Below are 18,551 nucleotides of genomic sequence, written 5' to 3'. Positions count from 1 at the left end.
ATAGCCAAGGGATCGGGCCATGGGAGGCTTTCTGCCGCATTTGTACTGTATGTTTCTGTGGGCACAGAAGTCAGAGATGGCCATCTCGAATCACCAGGACGTGGCTTCTAGGGAGCCTGGAGCACTTTGTTGTCTCTCCTCCGCCCTCCACCCCCATACCCTGTGCGGTCATCTGCTCCTGTCCCTACAGGAGAAACGGATGGTTTATTCTGAGTTACTGGAGGGAGCTGTGACGAGGGGAACATGAGGGCTTGCCGTGCAGGCAGTTTAACCAGCAGAGTCTAGCCTGCTGCTCTCAGGCCTCTACTCCACACCAGCAGTTCTTGGCCTCTATTCTCAAGTGCTTAAGCCAGGAGGGGTTGGGGACCCCTGGCAGGAATCTTTTTTTTTTTTTTTTTTAATTTTATTGAAGCATAGTTGATTTACAATGTTGTGTTAATTTCTGCTGTACAGCAAAGTGATTCAGTTATACATATTTTTCATATTCTTTTTCATTATGTTTTATCACAGGGTATTGAATATAGTTCCCTGTGCCTAGCAGGAATCTCACCTTTAATGACTGGGTGCCAGGGCCCCAAGCTGTTGGTTTTCACACTTTTCCTTTCCTCCTCCTGTGGCCCAGAGCCTTGCTCTTGCAGTGGGGTGAAAGGAGGGGCAAGATGGGTGGAAACGGAAGCGCTTCAGGGGGGGAGAAATCTGCCATGGCAGCGGGAATCCTCTCTCCGTCGGGCATCCCTACTCTGTTCTGACTAGAACTTCAGCGTCCTAGAAACCACTTTTCTGTTTCCAATGTACCAGGTCAGCTCTCAGGCCTGGCTTCTCTGATTTTTCATTGTTTGAGGTCTTCCTTATCTTGTCTCACCTCACCACTCCTACTAATTCTTCAGGTCTTGGAAAAGTCATTTCTCCAGGAAACCATTCTTAATTCTTCCCACCCCATTCCCTACTCCCAGGACACTCTGTTATATTCTCCCTTATCACTCTATTCTTCCCTAGTAGATCACTCATCACATGTTTCTGTAGAAACATGTGCTCCCTGATATGAGAGGCAAAGTATAGGTCTGTCTTGTCCACAGATTTATCTTCAATGCCCAGAACTTGGCAAGCTCTTCAAATATTTAAATGAAAGTGGACTTGGATTTTCTTAAAATTTTTAGGTAATGTATTTGGAACTAATTTCTTTTGGTCAGGGGACAAAGGGGAATTTGGTTTTGGAGCTATTGAAACGGAAGCATCTCTGTCCAGTACCTAGCCGAATACATGGGTCTGAAATTCAAGTGAAAGGTCATCTTTGGGGAGAAATAGATTTGGAAGTCACTAGCAAGTCCTGGAAGGTGGCTTCCTATACCCCGAATGTTGCTACCTGAACAGTCTGGATTTGGTGTGACAGAAGAATAGAGGTAGAGGAGATGGAGGACAGATTTCTCACCCCAGTTAGATTTTCTGTCATCTTGTGGATTTACCCATTTGTTTTTCATCACAGAAATGGCCTCCACCTTCAACCCCCGAGAATGCAAGCTGTCTAAACAGGAAGGGCAAAGCTATGGCTTCTCCCTGCGAATTGAGAAGGACACTGATGGCCACCTGGTCCGGGTGGTTGAGAAGGGTAGCCCAGCAGAGAGGGCAGGTCTCCAGGATGGAGACAGAGTTCTTAGGATCAATGGTGTCTTTGTGGACAAGAAAGAGCATACGCAGGTAAGTGGGACACTTGGGGTTCTTCTGCTTCTAGGATCTCTTCAGTTCCCACATCTCTGCTGATTCTAGTTTTGGGGGTCAGTGGAGACTTCCTGGCTGCCACTGGCAAGGCAGGACTCCTTTAAGGCTATATTCTGCCGGCTAATCAAGTCTCCCATGATTAACCAAGAACTGTAAAAATTATTCCTAGGTTTGAATAGTGTCAGGTCTAATATGCATTGCATATTTGCTACATGAAAGGAACTGTACTAGGCAATTTCATATTCATTATTTTGTTAAATCCCCACCGCAACTCATGAGGTTCATGTTACTATTTCATAGATGAGGAAGTGGAGGCTCAGTCACCTTAGCTTGCTAGTGTGTTCATGTAGTGAACATGGGGGAGGGTCTGACCTTACCCCAATTCTGTCTGCCTCTAAGTGGGTGCTCTTTTCACTGTACTATGCTGTCTCCATAGACCCAGGAGGACCTGTTGTGCTCTAGGGCAGCATTCGTCCCTGGAAAGGACCAGTCCTAGTAAAAGTCCCCTGGGCTAGGGTTGGGCTATACTCTAGATTACAGTAGTGCTAGAGGCCCAGCCTAATCTGTACCTGGATCTCAGGAGGGGCCTGGGCAGAGACGGCTGGGGCACGATCTGCTAACTATTCGGGTGTCAGGGGTCAGCTAGTAGAATCTCCAGGGCCAGATAATGAGCCAGATGGTGAGCCCTCCCCCGGCCCCCACCCCGGTGGTTGATAGAGGGTTATTGGTTAAAGTTAATCTTTTTCTTTCTTCCTCCTAGGTTGTGGATCTGGTCAGAAAAAGTGGGAATTCAGTGACTTTACTGGTCCTGGATGGGGATTCTTATGAGAAAGCTATGAAAAAACAAGTAGATTTGAAAGAGTTGGGTCAAAGTCAGGAGTCGAGTTTGAATGATAAGAAGCTGCCCTCTGTGATGAATGGAGGAGCACAGACTTGGACGCAGCCACGGCTCTGCTACCTGGTGAAGGAGGGGAGTAGCTATGGCTTCTCTCTGAAAACTGTCCAAGGTGAGCTTGAGGGTAGGGCAGGGACAAACAGCTTTCCAGAAGAAAGATACTGTTATCTGTTAATGACTCCTTTGACTAATTTTCAGTTGCTATGGAGATCCAACAGCAGCCTCTCTCTCCCTTTCCCTCCCTGGCCTTTCCCTTGCTTTGCACAGTTGTGCAAAGAGGGATCAGGACATTGGACAGCAGCACTGTGTGGGGGACACTGGGCACTCCGGCCCCCCAGTGTTTGTCAGGCTGAGCCTTTGAGGCCAGAGGGTTAGAGGGTTGATGCTTCTTCGTGGGTAAAGATGGAGGGGAGAATGGAGAAAAAGAGGCAAGAGAAGGGAGGTTCTCCATGATAGCCACTCTTGAATTAGAATGATATCTCTTTTCATCTCTCAGAATGCCCAGGTAGTCACTTATTCAAAAAATTCTTGAGTACCTATTTATGTATCAGCCACTGTTACAGTTGCTGAGGACACTGCAAAAATCCCCACCCTCCTGTGGCATTTAAATAGTACCCTCAGCTGTGGCCAAGCTCTGAGGTGACTTCCTGACCTCTAGCTGAGAGGTACAGTGATTTGAGAAATCCCAACCATCAGAAAGCACTAGAAGTTCTGTTTCTAGAATTTCAGAGCTGCAGGCTGACCCACGCTCAGTTGACCATGGTTTTCTTTTTTTTTTTGAGTTTTGAGTATTTATTACCTTTGTGTTTAATGTAACTTATTTAATTGTAAGTTTATATAGTTTAATTTTTAATAATGGACATGTTTATCAACCGGCTCGCAAAAATCACTGAAAGTTTAACAACTGACTCTTGTGAGTCGATACCAGCCAGCTCTGGCACCCTACTGACTGTATGGTGCTTTCACAGAAGTCACCCATCTTCTCAACTGGGAGACCAAAAATGGGGAAACTGAGGCTCAGAGGGGTGAGGTGATTTGCCCAAGGCACCTGGCAGCTGATGGCCTTGAGCGAGGGTGGCCTTGGGTGTCTGGTATGGGGTGAGGGGAGGATGGTGGAAACCCCAGAGAGCCAGAGGAAGTTTCATACAAGGGCAGGGAGGGTCGATAGAGGCTGTGGATGGGAGGGACCCTCAAGCCCACACCCCCATTGCCACCACCTGCTCCCCCAGCTGCCAGGCTAGCCTCTCAGGATGGGACCTTGGTAGATTTCCGTGGAGAGACAGCCGCACCTAAGTTACATAGGCTGTGGTTGATTAACAAATTAGCTGTTAATCATGCACCAATCAACGTAAATAACAGGTTTGTCCACAGGATGGAAGATGTGCCAGGGCCAGCCTCTTTGGTTGGGCCATGGTTTTCTAATGATTCCACTGGGATTGAGGTTGGAACCATAGCTGTGTTAGCCTTTTGGTTCCACCTCTAATGTTGCCTCTTCCCTGTTCTTTCTGGTATTGGAGAGGTACTGATAGTGGGTCATAATTTGTTAAGTGCTAAACAGCAGACCAATAGTAAACATAAGATAGTTTCCAAGGCTTATTTAACCCGTAGCAAGAGAAATAAACTAGCTATAAGAGGTATATCTTAAGTTTGTCAGTTATTAAAACACAGTGATGTAGGTGGTCAAGGGAAGCTTGGCATTTCTCAGAGGTTGGTTATCAGTAAAATGGTAAAAAAAAAAAAAAAAGAAAAAGAAATTGTAATTCAGACTCTACTCATTTGGCCTTTGTGTAATGTCCATGGTGAATGGTTTAGGTTAGCTTTATGAAGAAAATCTTTTCTTCATGACAAATACATAACAAGGTAACAGGAGAAATGTTAAGTATTTAAGGAAGCAGAGTTTAAATTACTGTTATTCTTTGCAAATTGTTTATGTAGTCATTATGAAGCTACCCTTTGCCTAGGCTGATATATTAATATCTTGAAAGAATTGACAGCATTTCTTTAAGAAGCACCCAAATCATACCACCTACTAATACACAATGACTGTGTGGATACTTTCCTCTCCTCCTGTGCCTCTGCCCTCTTTAGCCTGCATCAGTGAGATTTATTCACTCCACTGGATGTGGTGGTGGGGATAGCATTAATTAAAGAGGACAGAATGGAGCAGATGCCTTCTAATTCTACAAATGCAAAGAAAGGGAGTATGACACAGTGATGCAGTGTGGGCATGATTTGGTACTTTCTGGTTCAAGAAGCCAGTGCCACCTGAGATTGCTTCTTTGCATTTAGTTGGTCTCAGAAATCCTATTCAAATCAACAAAAACCAACTGAGTAATGGCTCTGTCACGCTTTGCGCTATAAGCTCTAATTGTCATTCTAGATCAGAAGCCAAAGCCTATTTGAGTTAGCCCTAAAATTCGAAGTTCTAATTTTGTATTATTGGGAGAAAACCCTTTGCTGTTGGACTTTCTGTGTAATGGAGTTGTGACGCTTGTTCACCTGCTACCCTCTTTCAGGTAAAAAGGGAGTGTTCATGACTGATATAAAACCTCAAGGTGTGGCTATGAAAGCAGGAGTCCTGACTGATGATCTCTTGATTGAAGTGAATGGAGAGAATGTAGAGGATGCCACCCATGAGGAGGTGGTTGAAAAGGTATATCCCAAAGGAGTACTTTTCTTACCGTATCTTTCACTCTGCTCTCATTGGAAGTGACAGGAAGACAGGAATGGTAGCTTATGATGGGAGAACTATAATAATGGGAAGCTAACCCTTTGTATTAAGAGCAAACAAACTCACTAGTGGTATAAAGTGTTAATATAGGGTTTTGGAATAAGGCCTTTGCTAGTTTCATGTTGTCTTGAAGAAAAGTGTTCTAAAGAACCATTAACTTTATCTTTTGGATCTTATTTGTAATTGATTGGAATTAATTCCAATTTAGAGGGGGGTTGGAATCCCCCTCTAAATTTATAATAAAGTGAATGTTGAGCCAATGTTACTAAAATGTTTTAATACAAGCTGGAAGATAACCAGTGTGGTGATGAATATTGAGCTACACATGGGGAGTATTTGAAGACCTGTTATATCCCAAATCTTATGTCTAGCATGGTTCCATGACACATGGAAAACACTCAGAGGTTTTTTTAAAAAAAATTTATTTATTTATAAATTTTTAAAATAAATTTATTTATTTATTTATTTTTGTCTGCGTTGAGTCTTCGTTGCTGCACGTGGGCTTTCCCTAGTTGTGGCGACTGGGGGCTACTCTTCGTTGCGGTGTGCGGTGGCTTCTCTTGTTGCGGAGCGTGGGCTCTGGGCGTGCAGGTTTCGGTAGTTGTGGCATGCGGGCTCAGTAGTTGTGGCTTGTGGGCTCTAGAGCACGGGCTCAGTAGTTGTGGCGCACGGGCTTAGTTGCTCTGCAGCATGTGGGATCTTCCCGGACCAGGGCTCGAACCCATGTCCCCTGCATTGGCAGGCAGATTCCTAACCAATGCACCACCAGGGAAGTCCGTCAGAAGTTTTCCTTTGGGGTCATATGGAACCTTGAAAATTGACCAACTTTATCTTCTCTTGGTAGAAGGATCTTTCAAAGTAGACCTTTACTTTCTTTTTCAAACTCCTTTCCTAGTCTTCATCTATGTGCCTTTCTGGGTACACAGCTTTCACTTGGGTTCAATTAGCATTTGTGTGGGTGAGGTCATACTTAAGAAGGTGAAAAACAACAACTGTATGAGGGAAGATAGATAAATACCAGTGAGGTGGTAGAAAACAGTATTATAGCTTAAACTCAGGCCTCACATCTCATATTTCCTGTTGAATCTATAGACTGTGTGCCTTGATAAAGAAACTTTCCTATTTCCCAGCATCATTCTTGGAGACTGATGTTGGTCCTCACCTGTGTATATTGTTGCAGGTGAAGAAGTCCGGAAGCCGCGTCATGTTCCTGCTGGTGGACAAGGAAACTGACAAGCACCATAGTGAGCAGAAGATAAAATTCAAGAGAGAAACAGCCAGTTTGAAACTGCTACCCCACCATCCCCGGGTTGTGGAGATGAAGAAGGGAAGCAATGGCTATGGTTTCTATCTGAGGGCAGGCCCAGAACAGAAAGGTAAGGCACTAGAAGAGCAGAAAACCTGGCAGTGTAACCATCCAATTCCTCATCCCAGTCTGACTCTAGAGTTCCATTAGGCCCCCAACCCCCCATCAGATTCATGAAGGAAGTAGTAAGAAACTAGAAAACATAGCTGGGTCAGTTTAACTCCGTGCATATGGGTGCCTGATGATGGGCATACCTAGGTTTCCACAGCAGAATTATAAGGCAGAATTTTGGATCTGGGCAGTAGTATGCTGGTAAATTGGCTCTCTGGAAAAAAAAAAAAGCCCTAATTTGTAGCATGTGTTGTTTTTTGTGGTGTAAATACTCCCACCATGTCTGATTTCAAGCCACCAACATGCTGTCACAGAATGCAAAGTTGAGAAGTGTTTTCATGAGCTGGTGTGAGGCAGCTCCAACACACCCCTAGATCTGAGGCAGAGGTGTGGGTTGGGATCTGGGACTTGAAGAGAGCCAGGAGTCTTTCTGGTTCCTTGTAATTCAATAAGGAAAGAACTAAGGTCCTCCTACAGAAGCTGAATACATTAAAAAAATGTAGGTTCAGGCCATGCAAACTGTTATTCACCCAGAAGTTGCTATTTTCTTTTCATCATATATTTATATTAATTTATGAAACATTAATTTGGTTCATATAATGTAAAAACATCCTTAGGGCCCTTGAGAATATCAAGTGAATCAGACAAGAATTCTTCAGTCAAGAAGCCTCTTGTTTAGTAGAGGAGATAAGACATGTGTGTCCATAACTGAAGGTAGATGGTGAGAAGCACCTTAATACAGGGCAGATAGAATACTGTGGAAATTCAATGTTGGAGCAAGTTTTTCTCACTAAAAATGTACTGGGAGGCCTCTTAGTAAAGGCAGCACTTGAGCTCAGGCTTCATAGTACGAATAGAATTTGGGCAAGTTGATGGAGTGGGGACAGGAAGGCCAGTCCATGAAGACAGGATTGTGTGAATAAAGCAGGAAAACACAGGCACAGTTTTATTGTCATCTAATGTGTAGCACAGAAAACCAAGTTAGAAAGGTTGGTAGGCGAGAAATAATGGACCTTTAGTGTGTGTTGAGGAGTTTGGACTTGTTTCTATAGTCAGTGGGGAGTTAAATGCTTTTTTGAACAGTGTGAGAGAGAAGAAAAATTAAGCCTACAGTGTCTCAGGGGCTTTACACATCTCAATTACTCCTAATAATTCTGCAAGAATTGCTGAAATTGAGGACTTGAAGAAGACAGGATAATTTCTATAAGGTCAAACAGTTAGTTGTGGTACAGCTAGGATCAAATTCAGGTCTGTTTAGTTCCAAAGCCCATGTTCATGCTGTTGCCCTGGGGAGTGACTCGGTCAGACATTGCATCAGGATGAGTCTGGAGGCAGGTCTGCATTGGAGAAGGCGAGCATTAAGACAGGGAGAGCAACTGGTAAGGTGCTGTGGCAGTTTAGGGAGAATTTCAGGTAGAGGATCTAGGACCCGAGAAGAGGAGATGTATAAAAATATTAAGGTAGCACTGAAGGACTTGGCTGATTAGACACGGGGAGTGGATGCTGAGGAAGAATCAGCTGCTAAGTGTCAGTGCCTGGGGAGATGGTTCTCCCACTAACAGGTGACGAAGATGAGGGAGACGGGCCAAGATGATTTTTGGTTTGGATACATTACATTGGAGGAATCTATGGGATATCCAGTTGGAGATGCCAAGCAGCTAGCTGGAAAAGTGAAACTGGAGCTTGTTAAAACTGAATGAAGGACAAAAAAAAGTGTGAGAGATCTGGAGGCATCTGGTGAAGATAGTTTAAGTCACGAGGATAAGGCTAAAGACACATCCTTGTGGCGTGCACGCACAAACGCGTTCACAACTGAATTTGCCCAACTGCTACTAAAATGCCAGCATGGGTTTCCTAGGGTCTGAATTCTTTGGTTTTGTTCATCATTCTTCCCTTCCCCCTTTTTTCTTTGCAGCAACTTCTACCTAAGATGTACAGGTACAAGTATGCACACTGACTTCCTGGGGACTTGCTGACCCTTCTTACTGCTGAGCATGCTATTTTGTTAAGATTGAATCCCAAACACTTTTAGTAACAACATTCTTTAAAACCCTTTCATTATTAATGGCTGGGTTTGTTCTTGGAATGAGTTCTGACCAAAGAATGAGGCTGGATAGGATGTGTATAGACATCCTAGGGTGCCAGTGGGAAGGACAGGAGTTGTACTCAGCATGCCTTTTATATCTATTTTATAAGGGCCTTAGGTTCCAGCAGAAATCCCCCAGTTTGTTTTTTAGTGGTTTTTCTGATAATTTTATTAATTTTTTTTGGTGGGGGGAGTAGGTCAAATCGTTAAGGACATAGATTCTGGAAGTCCAGCAGAGAAGGCTGGCTTGAAGAGCAATGACCTGGTGGTTGCTGTCAACGGCAAGTCTGTGGAGTCCCTCGATCATGACAGTGTGGTGGAAATGATTAAAAAGGGTGGAGACCAGACTTCACTGTTGGTGGTAGACAAAGAGACGGAAAACATATATAAACTGGTAAGTAATACAAGGCCACATATTCATGAATTAAGGTTGGGTCCATTCAGTCATGCCCTCAAACTTTGGCTAAGTTACCACTTTGATCTTCATACTGGAAGGGGCATAAAATCATCATCAAGGCTGCATTGAAGCTCAAATTGGTAGAGATAAGAGAATGCCAAGTGATTGGTACATGAGTTTTAAGTCCTTAGATTCAAGATTTTGAAAGAATTTGCAAATATAACTGGAGAATTTCTCTTGGTGACCTGGGAAAAACCTATGAACAATAGCCTGGAAATAAGCAGATGTAGCCCTAACTTTCCCAAATAGGGAATAATTGGATTTTAAACTATAGACCAATACATTCTATCAATCCCGTGTAAAAGCCTAGAAAGGATTATTAAACAGTTTATAAGCCCTTAGCAAGGGAGTAGAAACACAGATTCACCAAGACCAGTTGGTGTCAAACTAACCTTATTTCCTCTAATCACAACAGCTATTAACTGCACATTTTAAGGTTTTTATAACACCTTTGTCACAAGAACTGAGGTTCACTCTAGCTTAGCAGACATTTGGGGGCCTCCTAAGGCACCATCTGCCTTGCTGGGTGTTGGTCACAAAAATGAACAAAGATGAACTTGTTCTATGTGATATGCAATAATAGAAGCATCCAAAGGTGTATAAGTGATATAGAGGGAGGAATATTATGAGAGGTGGTGGTAGTACTAGCCCCCCTTTTTAGATGAAAAAAAATGGAACTTAGAGAGACTAAGTGATGATTGATTGGCGAAAGTCACACAGTTTAGCAGACTGAAGCCGGTGTGTGAATGCAGGTTTTATTATGCCATAATCCCTCCCAGCACATTTTGATTAGATATTTCAAGACACTTGTCTTGATGACACTCTGCCCCTATCCAAAAAATGCAATTTAAGGTTACATTAATTGACACTTGGCTTCTGGAGATGGTAGTGTTACTGTACTGAGTTGGTCAGACTATACCTGAAATTACCAGTAATGTAATCTTGGGTAAGTTACCCTCCTGTGCCTGTTTCTTTCATTGTTAAGATGGGCGTAGCTACAGTGAAGGGTGGCTATGAGTGTTAAATGAGTTAATATTTAGAGCATTCAGAATAATGCCTGGCACATATAAATGTCTGTTAAATCAACATTGTGTCCAGTTCTGAGAACCTCACTTTAAGGCCAGTGTCAAGAAAGGTAACCAGGGCAGAGGTTTCATAAGACACTACGTGAATATTTCGCTTGAATAAGCATAGACTTTGGGGAAGAAAGAACATCTTCAAGAATTTGAAAGGCTAAATGGTAACTATGTAAGGTGATGGATGTGTTAATTTAACTTGATTGTGGTAATCATTTCACAATGTGTATGTCTAGCAAATCATTATGTGTACACCTTGAATATATACAATTTTATTTGTCAATTATACTTCATTAAAGCTGGGAAAATATATGAAGCAAAAATTGACAAAATTGAAAAGAGAAATAGTTCTACAATAATAGTTGGAGACTTCAATATCCCACTCTCAATACTGGACAGAACAACCAGACAGAAGTCAGGAACTAGAGGACTTGACCAACACAAACCAGCCAGATCTAACAGACGTACACTCTATCCAACAACAGAGTCCACATTCTTCTCAAGTGCACAAGGGATATTCTCCAGAATAGACAATATGTTAGGCCACAAATTAAGTCACAATAGCCAAAAGATGTAATCAACCCAAGTGTCCACTGACAGATGAATGGATTTAAAAAATGTTATATATATATCTATATACTATCTATCTATATCTATCTATCTATATCTATCTATCTATCTAATGAATTTGAAAGGCTATTACGTGCAGGAAGTAGACTTATTTTTGAGGTGTTCTATGGGGCACAGCTTGACCAAACAGAGGAGGCACAGGGAGCTAGCTTTTGGCTTAAGGACAACTGAAGCTGCCAGGAACAACCTCTGCAGAGCAGGGAGCTCCCAGTTGGTGGAAAAAATCAAGCAGAAGTCAGAAGGTCACTGCTGTAGCTGTTGTAAAGGGAATTCTGGCAACAAGTCCTTTTCAATGCCTCCTAAACTTATGACAGCATGACTGAACTATAATTTTAATGTTTTGGTTAATATGAGGGAAATTGGACCTAAAAAGATGCTTGTTGCCATCTTCTTCCTCCCTCTTCACTACCCCCTCCACCCCAAAGTAAGTTCCATAGATGGGTAGGTGGGAGGTGGTTGGATCTTTGATATATATCAGTGAATAAAACAAACACCTAAAACAGTTCCTGGCACATACTAGACACCCAAATATTTGAGTGAAGAATGAGTAAATACTCATTAAGTGTTTCATGTTACTGTCCTCTGCCTCAAGATTAGCTGCTACTGTCAGATACAGTTGATTTGCTTGTTTGGGTAGTGACATCAGTGGTATTTTTGCATGTGATGAGTCATTTTGACAATTTTCCACATTCTATTTTATTTTTTAAATTTATTTATCTTTGGCTGCGTTGGGTCTTTGTTGCTGTGAACGGGCTTTCTCTAGCTGCAGCGAGCGGGGGCTACTCTTCATTGTGGTGCACAGGCTTCTCATTGTGGTGGCTTCTCTTGTTGCAGAGCAGGGGCTCTAGGCACACAGGCTTCAGTAGCTGTGGCTTGCGGGCTCTAGAAGGCAGGCTCAGTAGTTGTGGCGCATGGGCTTAGTTGCTCCACGGCATGTGGGATCTTCCCAGACCAGGGATTGAACCCATGTCCCCTGCATTGGCAGGAGGATTCTTAACCACCGTGCCACCAGGGTAGTCCCAATTTTCCACATTTTTTTATTATAGATTTATTTACTTATTTTTATTTTTGGTTGTGTTGGGTCTTCATTGCTGCACGTGGGCCTTCTCTAGTTGCGGCCAGCAGGGGCTACTCTTTGTTGTGGTGCGTGGGCTTCTCATTGTGGTGGCTTCTCTTGTTGCAGAGCACGGGCTCTAGGCACGTGGGCTTCAGTAGTCGTGGCACAAGGGCTCAGTAGTTGTGGTGCACGGACTTAGTTGCTCCGCAGCATGTGGGATCTTTCTGGACCAGAGCTTGAACCCGTGTCCCCTGCATTGGCAGGCAGATTCTTAACCACTGTGCCACCAGGGAAGCCCCCAATTTTCCACATTTTAAAGAGAAAGAAATGTGGGAAGATTTGCAAGTATATCATTGAAAGGTCTGAAGTTAGCTGAACTGGGTAACTAGCAGGTTCTGTGCTGGTGCTACTTTTGATGAGAAAGGAAGATGTGGTCTTGGGGTTAGTAAGACAGATGATACCAGGACCCCAAATCCAGTTTTATCCAGGTTGCTGAACAGTATGATTTGGGGCAGAGCACAGGTACTCACCTTCAATTGCTTGATTTTCTACTCATTGCCTAACAAATGTCCTGGACGCTTGTGGGCAATAATTTAACTACTGATCCAAGATCTTACTATACCCAAATATACCCTTTTAATTCTCTCAACTAAAACCCACACTCAGCTAAACTCTTCATTCTGTAACACAAACCAGTCATATATTTCCTGTTCTCTGCCTCTTTTATATTTGAGACCATCACTGCCTTCTTCACATGGATGGTCTGGGAGTTGAGATGGATTAGAAGTATTTAAAGATAGTGAGGAGTCTGGCTTAACAGAAGTGTCAGCTAATGGTTACAATAATAAATAGTAAAATAAATTGAGTGCAGCAGATACAGGACTGGAGGGGGAGTGGGAGAAGCAAGTAGCAAATGATTGGAATTGACTTTTGTTACCATATGTGATCACATGATTGCCAACCTCCTCTACCCCCTCCCCCCAATTAATTACTGCGTGTAATTCAAATAGTGATAAAAATAATGTCTCATGTTTCACTTTCTCTAATGTGTTTAAGGAGCTCTGAAGAGTTCTGAAGACCATCTTATTGAAGGGGAAGGGCCAGGTGAACCTGCTCTGCATGAGGTACTGGGCAAGTCACTCAATGTCTATAATCTCCTAACAGGGAGATTGCCTATGGTTTGTGCAGTGACTCGCTCACTATCATGGAATCAGAATAAACTGGCAGTTCTGTTAGACTTATTTTTGGATCCTTGTACAACATCCTATACTGCTTTTATTTTATATATATTTACATTTGTTTACATGTTTACACTCATTACTCTATAACCAAGCTCAATCTTCCTTTATACCTTTTCTGTTTGGGGTAGTAGAGAAATTTTACAGCCCACAGCCAGATGTATCTGGAAGAGGAGTGGAACATGGAGGATACCTTATAAATTAAACCAGCACATTTAATAAAGTGTAACTTCTCATACTTATAATTAATGGGGTTTTTTTTCCCTTTATTTTCAAAAGGCTGGCTTTTCTCCATTACTCTACTATCAAAATCAAGAACTGCCTAATGGGTCTGTCAAGGAGGATCCAGCTCCTACTCCTGCTCCTCTGGAGGTCTCAAGCCCAGATACTACCGAGGAAGTAGCAGATCATAAGCCTAAACTCTGCAGGCTGGTCAAAGGTGAAGACGGCTACGGCTTTCACTTAAATGCGATTCGGGGTCAGCCAGGCTCATTCGTCAAAGAGGTATGGTGATCTGGTTCTGGCAGCCCAATGAACAGTCACAATTAGGAGAGTCCCAGTTTCTCCCACTCACTGATGGCTCAGTAAAAAGGTTACATTGAAGGCTTACACTGAGGGTCTCACTTGGGTTCAAATAAATGCTGTTATGGTCTTGTACCCTTTAAGATAGGTACTAGTACATCCTAAGCTCACATCTTTCATTTCTTAAACATCTGTTCCACCTAATTGTCTCTATAGATACTTTCAAATCAAACACTGTAAACAGAGTGAGCTGACATGACTGTAGTGGCAGTCACTAATGATTCTGGGAGTGATACTTGTTTGCTTCCGTGCATTTGGCATAATGCCCCTACCCTGCAGGGACTGACAGTGAGAAGACTATCTCTACAGCTCTCAAGCTGGGAACAAAGAAGGCGGACCTATGAAATCTAATGCCTTCAACCCAGAAGACATATGATATTCAACCACTGTGACACTACTCATTTGAGTACGGAAGTTGTAGCTTTCGTAAGCAGAAAAGCAATAGAGCACCATTCTCAACTTCTCTACCTCAAGGAGAAATAATAACATGATTAAGAATAAATTCTCAACGTCCTCATCTCTCCTCTGAAGAATAGCTAGTCTAACATTCTGTTATCTGTGTTTGGAAGTGATAACTCAGAACCTCTGCCCACAGGTACAGAAGGGTGGCCCTGCTGACCTGGCTGGGCTAGAGGATGAGGATGTCATCATTGAAGTGAACGGAGTGAACGTACTGGATGAGCCCTACGAGAAGGTGGTGGACAGAATCCAGAGCAGTGGCAAGAATGTCATACTCTTAGTCTGTGGAAAGAAGGCCTATGATTATTTCCAGGCTAAGAAAATCCCTATCGTTTCCTCCATGGCTAATCCACTGGATGACACCCCTGATCCCGAAGAAGGAACGCCGGAGGAATCAGAGCAAGACTCGCACACGGCAAAAGAACGAGTGAGTGGTGATACATTTCTTTTAGTGATCTAACTAACCAGAGTCTGGTAAAGTCCTTAATAAGTGCACCATGTGTCTATGTTTACCACAGATTTCCTAAAATACTAGAAAATTACAGTGTAAAGAGAACTAGCAAATTCATTTATCGTGGCAGAGAGGAGATGGTATAAGAACAGCAAACATCTTATTTTTCATAGCATGGAGTTTGATGGTAACTTATCAAAATTATAATGGGAACCACCAGAAGAAACAGAATCAGACTATTTATGTACAAATTCTGGATCTACCATTTATCAGCCTTGGGTAAATGGATTTATTCTCTGTGCCTCAGTTTCCCGACCTATAAAACAAGGATAATTTGTCAGATTGTTATCAGGATTATATTATGACTGTTAAAGTGCTTTGAGCAGTGCCTGCTTCATAGTAAGCATGAAAATGAATGGTGGTGGTTAGTGACAGTATTGTTTTTAAAATAATTGACAGATATTCAAGTTTTATTACTGGGGAAGAGTAAGCATTATTCCGTATGTATTTGGATTAGATAAATTCCTTGGTAAGTCTCAATTTCTTTTCACAGGTGAACTTGAGGTCCAGAAGTAAACTGACCTAAGTTCATAAAGAAAATGTATGGCAAAACCAAGACTCTAAAAGTTTTATATTCTTTCTGTTACATTATTTCTATTGATTGGTAATATAAAAAACAAATACTCATTTTTAATGAATACATGCTGTCTTAGTCTGTTTGGGCTGCTAAACAAAATAGCATATAGACTGGTTGGCTTATAAACAACAAACATTTATTTCTCACTGTTCTCGAGGCTGGGGAAGTCCAAGATCACGGCACAGACAGATTCAGTGTCTGGTGAAGGACCTCTTCCAGGTTGCAGACTGCTGACTTCTGGCCATGCCTTCACATGGAAGAAGGGGCTGCGGAGTTCTGGGAGGCCTCTTTTATAAGGGCACTAATCTCAATCATGAGAGCTCTGCCCTCATGACCTAATCACCTCCCAAAGGCCCTACCTCCTAATAACATCACCCTGGGGAACAGGATTTCAACTTACCCATTTTAGGGAGATACAGACTTGCAGACCATAGCATACACGAGAGCCATTGACCTTGTATACTAGATGTCTTTAAAAAATTCCATAATAACTCTATAGGAAGTCATTATAGTACTATGCTAACTTTACAGAAAAGAAATTATATATATATGGACATTAAGAAATGTGTTAGTGTCAAACAGCAAACTGGAAACAAAGCCAAGTATAGAATTCAGGTCACCTGGCTTCTAGTGAGTGACTCTACTCCCTGATTTAAGTCATGCAACTCTAGAATAGATCATCCATCTCCTGATGTTCACACTCTTACCACTTATAGATCCTTTGTTTTCTTTTGCACAGGCCCACAGTACAGCCTCTCATTCTTCTTCCAATTCTGAAGATACAGAGATGTGATGAGAACAAGCAATAGCTTTGGCTGATAGCTGTTTCTGGGTATTTAATAGGAATCCTTTCCTAAGGAATGAGCTACCACCGGTTTACTGTCTCTGTTAGAGAAGAACTCCTCTGGAAACCAGTTTGTCATGTGTGATTGTCTTCTGTTGTCATCTGTTTTAGGGGCGGCTACTGCAGATAGCTTATTTATGGTCAACTTAGGAAAAGTTAAGGCAGGAGCCAGATGCTTTTCATTTGATTTCTTTCAAGCTTCAACTTAACTACATTTCTCTGTATGCTGTTGTCTCTTCTGTAGGTTCCTAGAGCACCAAAGATGATTCATAAATTTGTATATGTGAGAACTGCTAATTAAAGTATCTGAACAGATAAGCCTATTAAAATTATCCTTTGTAAGAATGTTGTTGTTGCTAAAATAAATGCCATTAAAAATGCCTTTTGAGTATGCTTAAATTTTGCCTGTTAGCTGATGTAACCTTAATAGTGCTTTTGTTTTTGGTAAACTTTTTATGCTTTAACCTTCATGTTGCCTCTAGATAACCAAAACACAATAAAACTCAGAATAAGATCTTAGTAATAAAAAGAGACTTCCTGGTAATAAAATTCAGGATTTTCTTAAATTGCATATCTGAGTGTTCTACAAATTTTCCAACAGCTTCCTTTTACAGATGAAGAAATTGAGTCGTAGGATAGGAAAGTGACTTATTCCAGTTAACAGTTATTCATTGTTTTACCCCACAGCACGAGGGGCAGATGAAAAGAAAAAATGAGATATCATCACTGCCTTGAATTTAGAGTAATTCACTTTTAAATAATAAGTTGAAAGGAAATCAAGAAAAATGACATACTTTGAAGTCTCTCTTGGTAGACTCTAGTTCAGTTGCATACCATTCCTTCTCCAGGACAGATAACCTCTTGGTTATTTTAAGGGGACAGGGGTTGGGGAGGAAGGGTGGGATGCCAATTCATATTAGATCACACAAGCATAACTTTTTAACCAAGCTATCCTTGATAAAATGATGCTAAGTCCAAAGTGTTAACAATCTCTGATTTTAATGATAGTCAATCTCAAGGGAACGTCATAACCTTCTCCATGTGATCCTTGACTTGAACAGAATCTCGTGTTTGGCCCAGCTACCTTAGATCTCGCTTAGCCCAGAATTCCAGTGTATTTTCTCCCCTTAGTTTCTTGGCTCTGTCCAGTCCCACCACCCAGCATACTGCACCAGCCTCAAACCCAAACAGGGTGCTCTTGGCTGAGTACTAGCTTGAGTTACTTCTCTCTCTCATTTCTGTGATCATGAGTAGCTGATGCTACTCATGATCACAGTATCATCTGAGGAGGAAGGTGTGAGCTGGAGGTAGAATATGCTACCACAGCATTTTGTTTGTTTAAAAAATGTTAGGCCCTGGTCCCCTCCATTTTTTCCCTCTTATATCCAAATTCTGACACCACTGGCCTGTAGCAGTCTGTAATAGGCATGAGTTCAAGGTGCCATATGCTTCTCTGGTGCCTGTTTGTGGGCCAAATAGAGGAAGAGTATGCTGGAGAGAGCACTGACCAGGAAGATGACATCAAACCACCGGTGATAGAAGTTGAACTGTAGCTCTCCAAGGACTTCGGTGACTATGGTGCGGTACTCCAGAGGCATGCTCATTCGGATCAGCAGCACAGAAGAGACGAAGTACATGCCCTGTAAGTCAGATTAATCCAGAAGTCCCTTTGAATGTAGTGACAGACAAGTCCCAGGACATTGTTAAAATATTTAAAAGTATAGAACACATTTCTGGCATTTTACAGCTGTACACATAAAGCTAGTTCCTTAAACTTACCATTATCTGTGCTAATAGCAGGACAATGACATTGGAGGACTTACTGCTGGATATGGCATAAAAGAACTGTCAAGAAAGGGAGGAGAGATGAATTTATACAGTACTGCTAGATTCCTGTGTCAAAAACATTAAGTAGTACAGTTAACATTTAATTAAAAATGTCTCTTCCATGCCACAATCCTGTATAGAACCATTCATATGATTAAGGCTATAAATAAGATATTTAAATAGACTGCCCCAAAAGGATCCAGTTATACTTTTCCCATATGGGTAAGTTGGTGGTTTTAGGTATTATAACATGAAAGGATTCCACCTTATCAGAAACTATGTGATACATGTGATTTTTTTTTAAATTAATTAATTTTATTTTTTTATTTTTGGCTGCATTGCGTCTTCGTTGCTGCGTCCAGGCTTTCTCTAGTTGCGGCAGGTGGGGGCTACTCTTTGTTGCGGTGCGCGGGCTTCTCATTGCGGTGGCTTCTCTTGTTGCGGAGCA

General features: G+C 42.1%; 2 protein-coding genes across 7 annotated transcripts in view; one reads left to right on the top strand and one right to left on the bottom strand.

The window, feature by feature from the left end:
• PDZK1 (PDZ domain containing 1) overlaps positions 1 to 16,658 on the top strand; it is a 48,072-nt gene extending 31,414 nt beyond the window's left edge. For 4 of the 5 annotated variants that reach the window (XM_036855034.1, XM_036855030.1, XM_036855021.1 and 1 more), the window contains 8 exons: positions 1,484 to 1,695; positions 2,477 to 2,723; positions 5,128 to 5,264; positions 6,523 to 6,718; positions 9,043 to 9,239; positions 13,583 to 13,807; positions 14,481 to 14,771; positions 16,172 to 16,658. In XM_036855034.1, the coding sequence (XP_036710929.1) occupies positions 1,486 to 1,695; positions 2,477 to 2,723; positions 5,128 to 5,264; positions 6,523 to 6,718; positions 9,043 to 9,239; positions 13,583 to 13,807; positions 14,481 to 14,771; positions 16,172 to 16,225 (1,557 nt within the window). In that variant the 5' untranslated portion in view covers positions 1,484 to 1,485 and the 3' untranslated portion in view covers positions 16,226 to 16,658. Of the gene's footprint in view, positions 1 to 1,483; positions 1,696 to 2,476; positions 2,724 to 5,127; positions 5,265 to 6,522; positions 6,719 to 9,042; positions 9,240 to 13,582; positions 13,808 to 14,480; positions 14,772 to 14,862; positions 15,460 to 16,171 lie in introns of those variants that run through there. The other variant, XM_036855043.1, reaches the window with a different exon arrangement.
• Positions 16,659 to 17,256: 598 nt separating this feature from the next.
• Positions 17,257 to 18,551, bottom strand: part of LOC118896760 (Golgi pH regulator) — a 44,351-nt gene continuing 43,056 nt past the window's right edge. Inside the window, exons 13-14 of one of the 2 annotated variants that reach the window (XM_036855052.1) lie at positions 18,056 to 18,121; positions 17,257 to 17,916 (exon numbers count right to left, since the gene is read on the bottom strand). In XM_036855052.1, the coding sequence (XP_036710947.1) occupies positions 17,710 to 17,916; positions 18,056 to 18,121 (273 nt within the window). In that variant the 3' untranslated portion in view covers positions 17,257 to 17,709. Of the gene's footprint in view, positions 17,944 to 18,055; positions 18,122 to 18,551 lie in introns of both variants that reach the window. The other variant, XM_036855061.1, reaches the window with a different exon arrangement.

This window comes from Balaenoptera musculus, chromosome 1, assembly GCF_009873245.2.
Source record: "Balaenoptera musculus isolate JJ_BM4_2016_0621 chromosome 1, mBalMus1.pri.v3, whole genome shotgun sequence".
NCBI classification, from domain to species: domain Eukaryota; kingdom Metazoa; phylum Chordata; class Mammalia; order Artiodactyla; family Balaenopteridae; genus Balaenoptera; species Balaenoptera musculus.
Note: the sequence above shows the minus strand (reverse complement) of the source record. Positions and strands in the feature narration are given on the sequence as shown.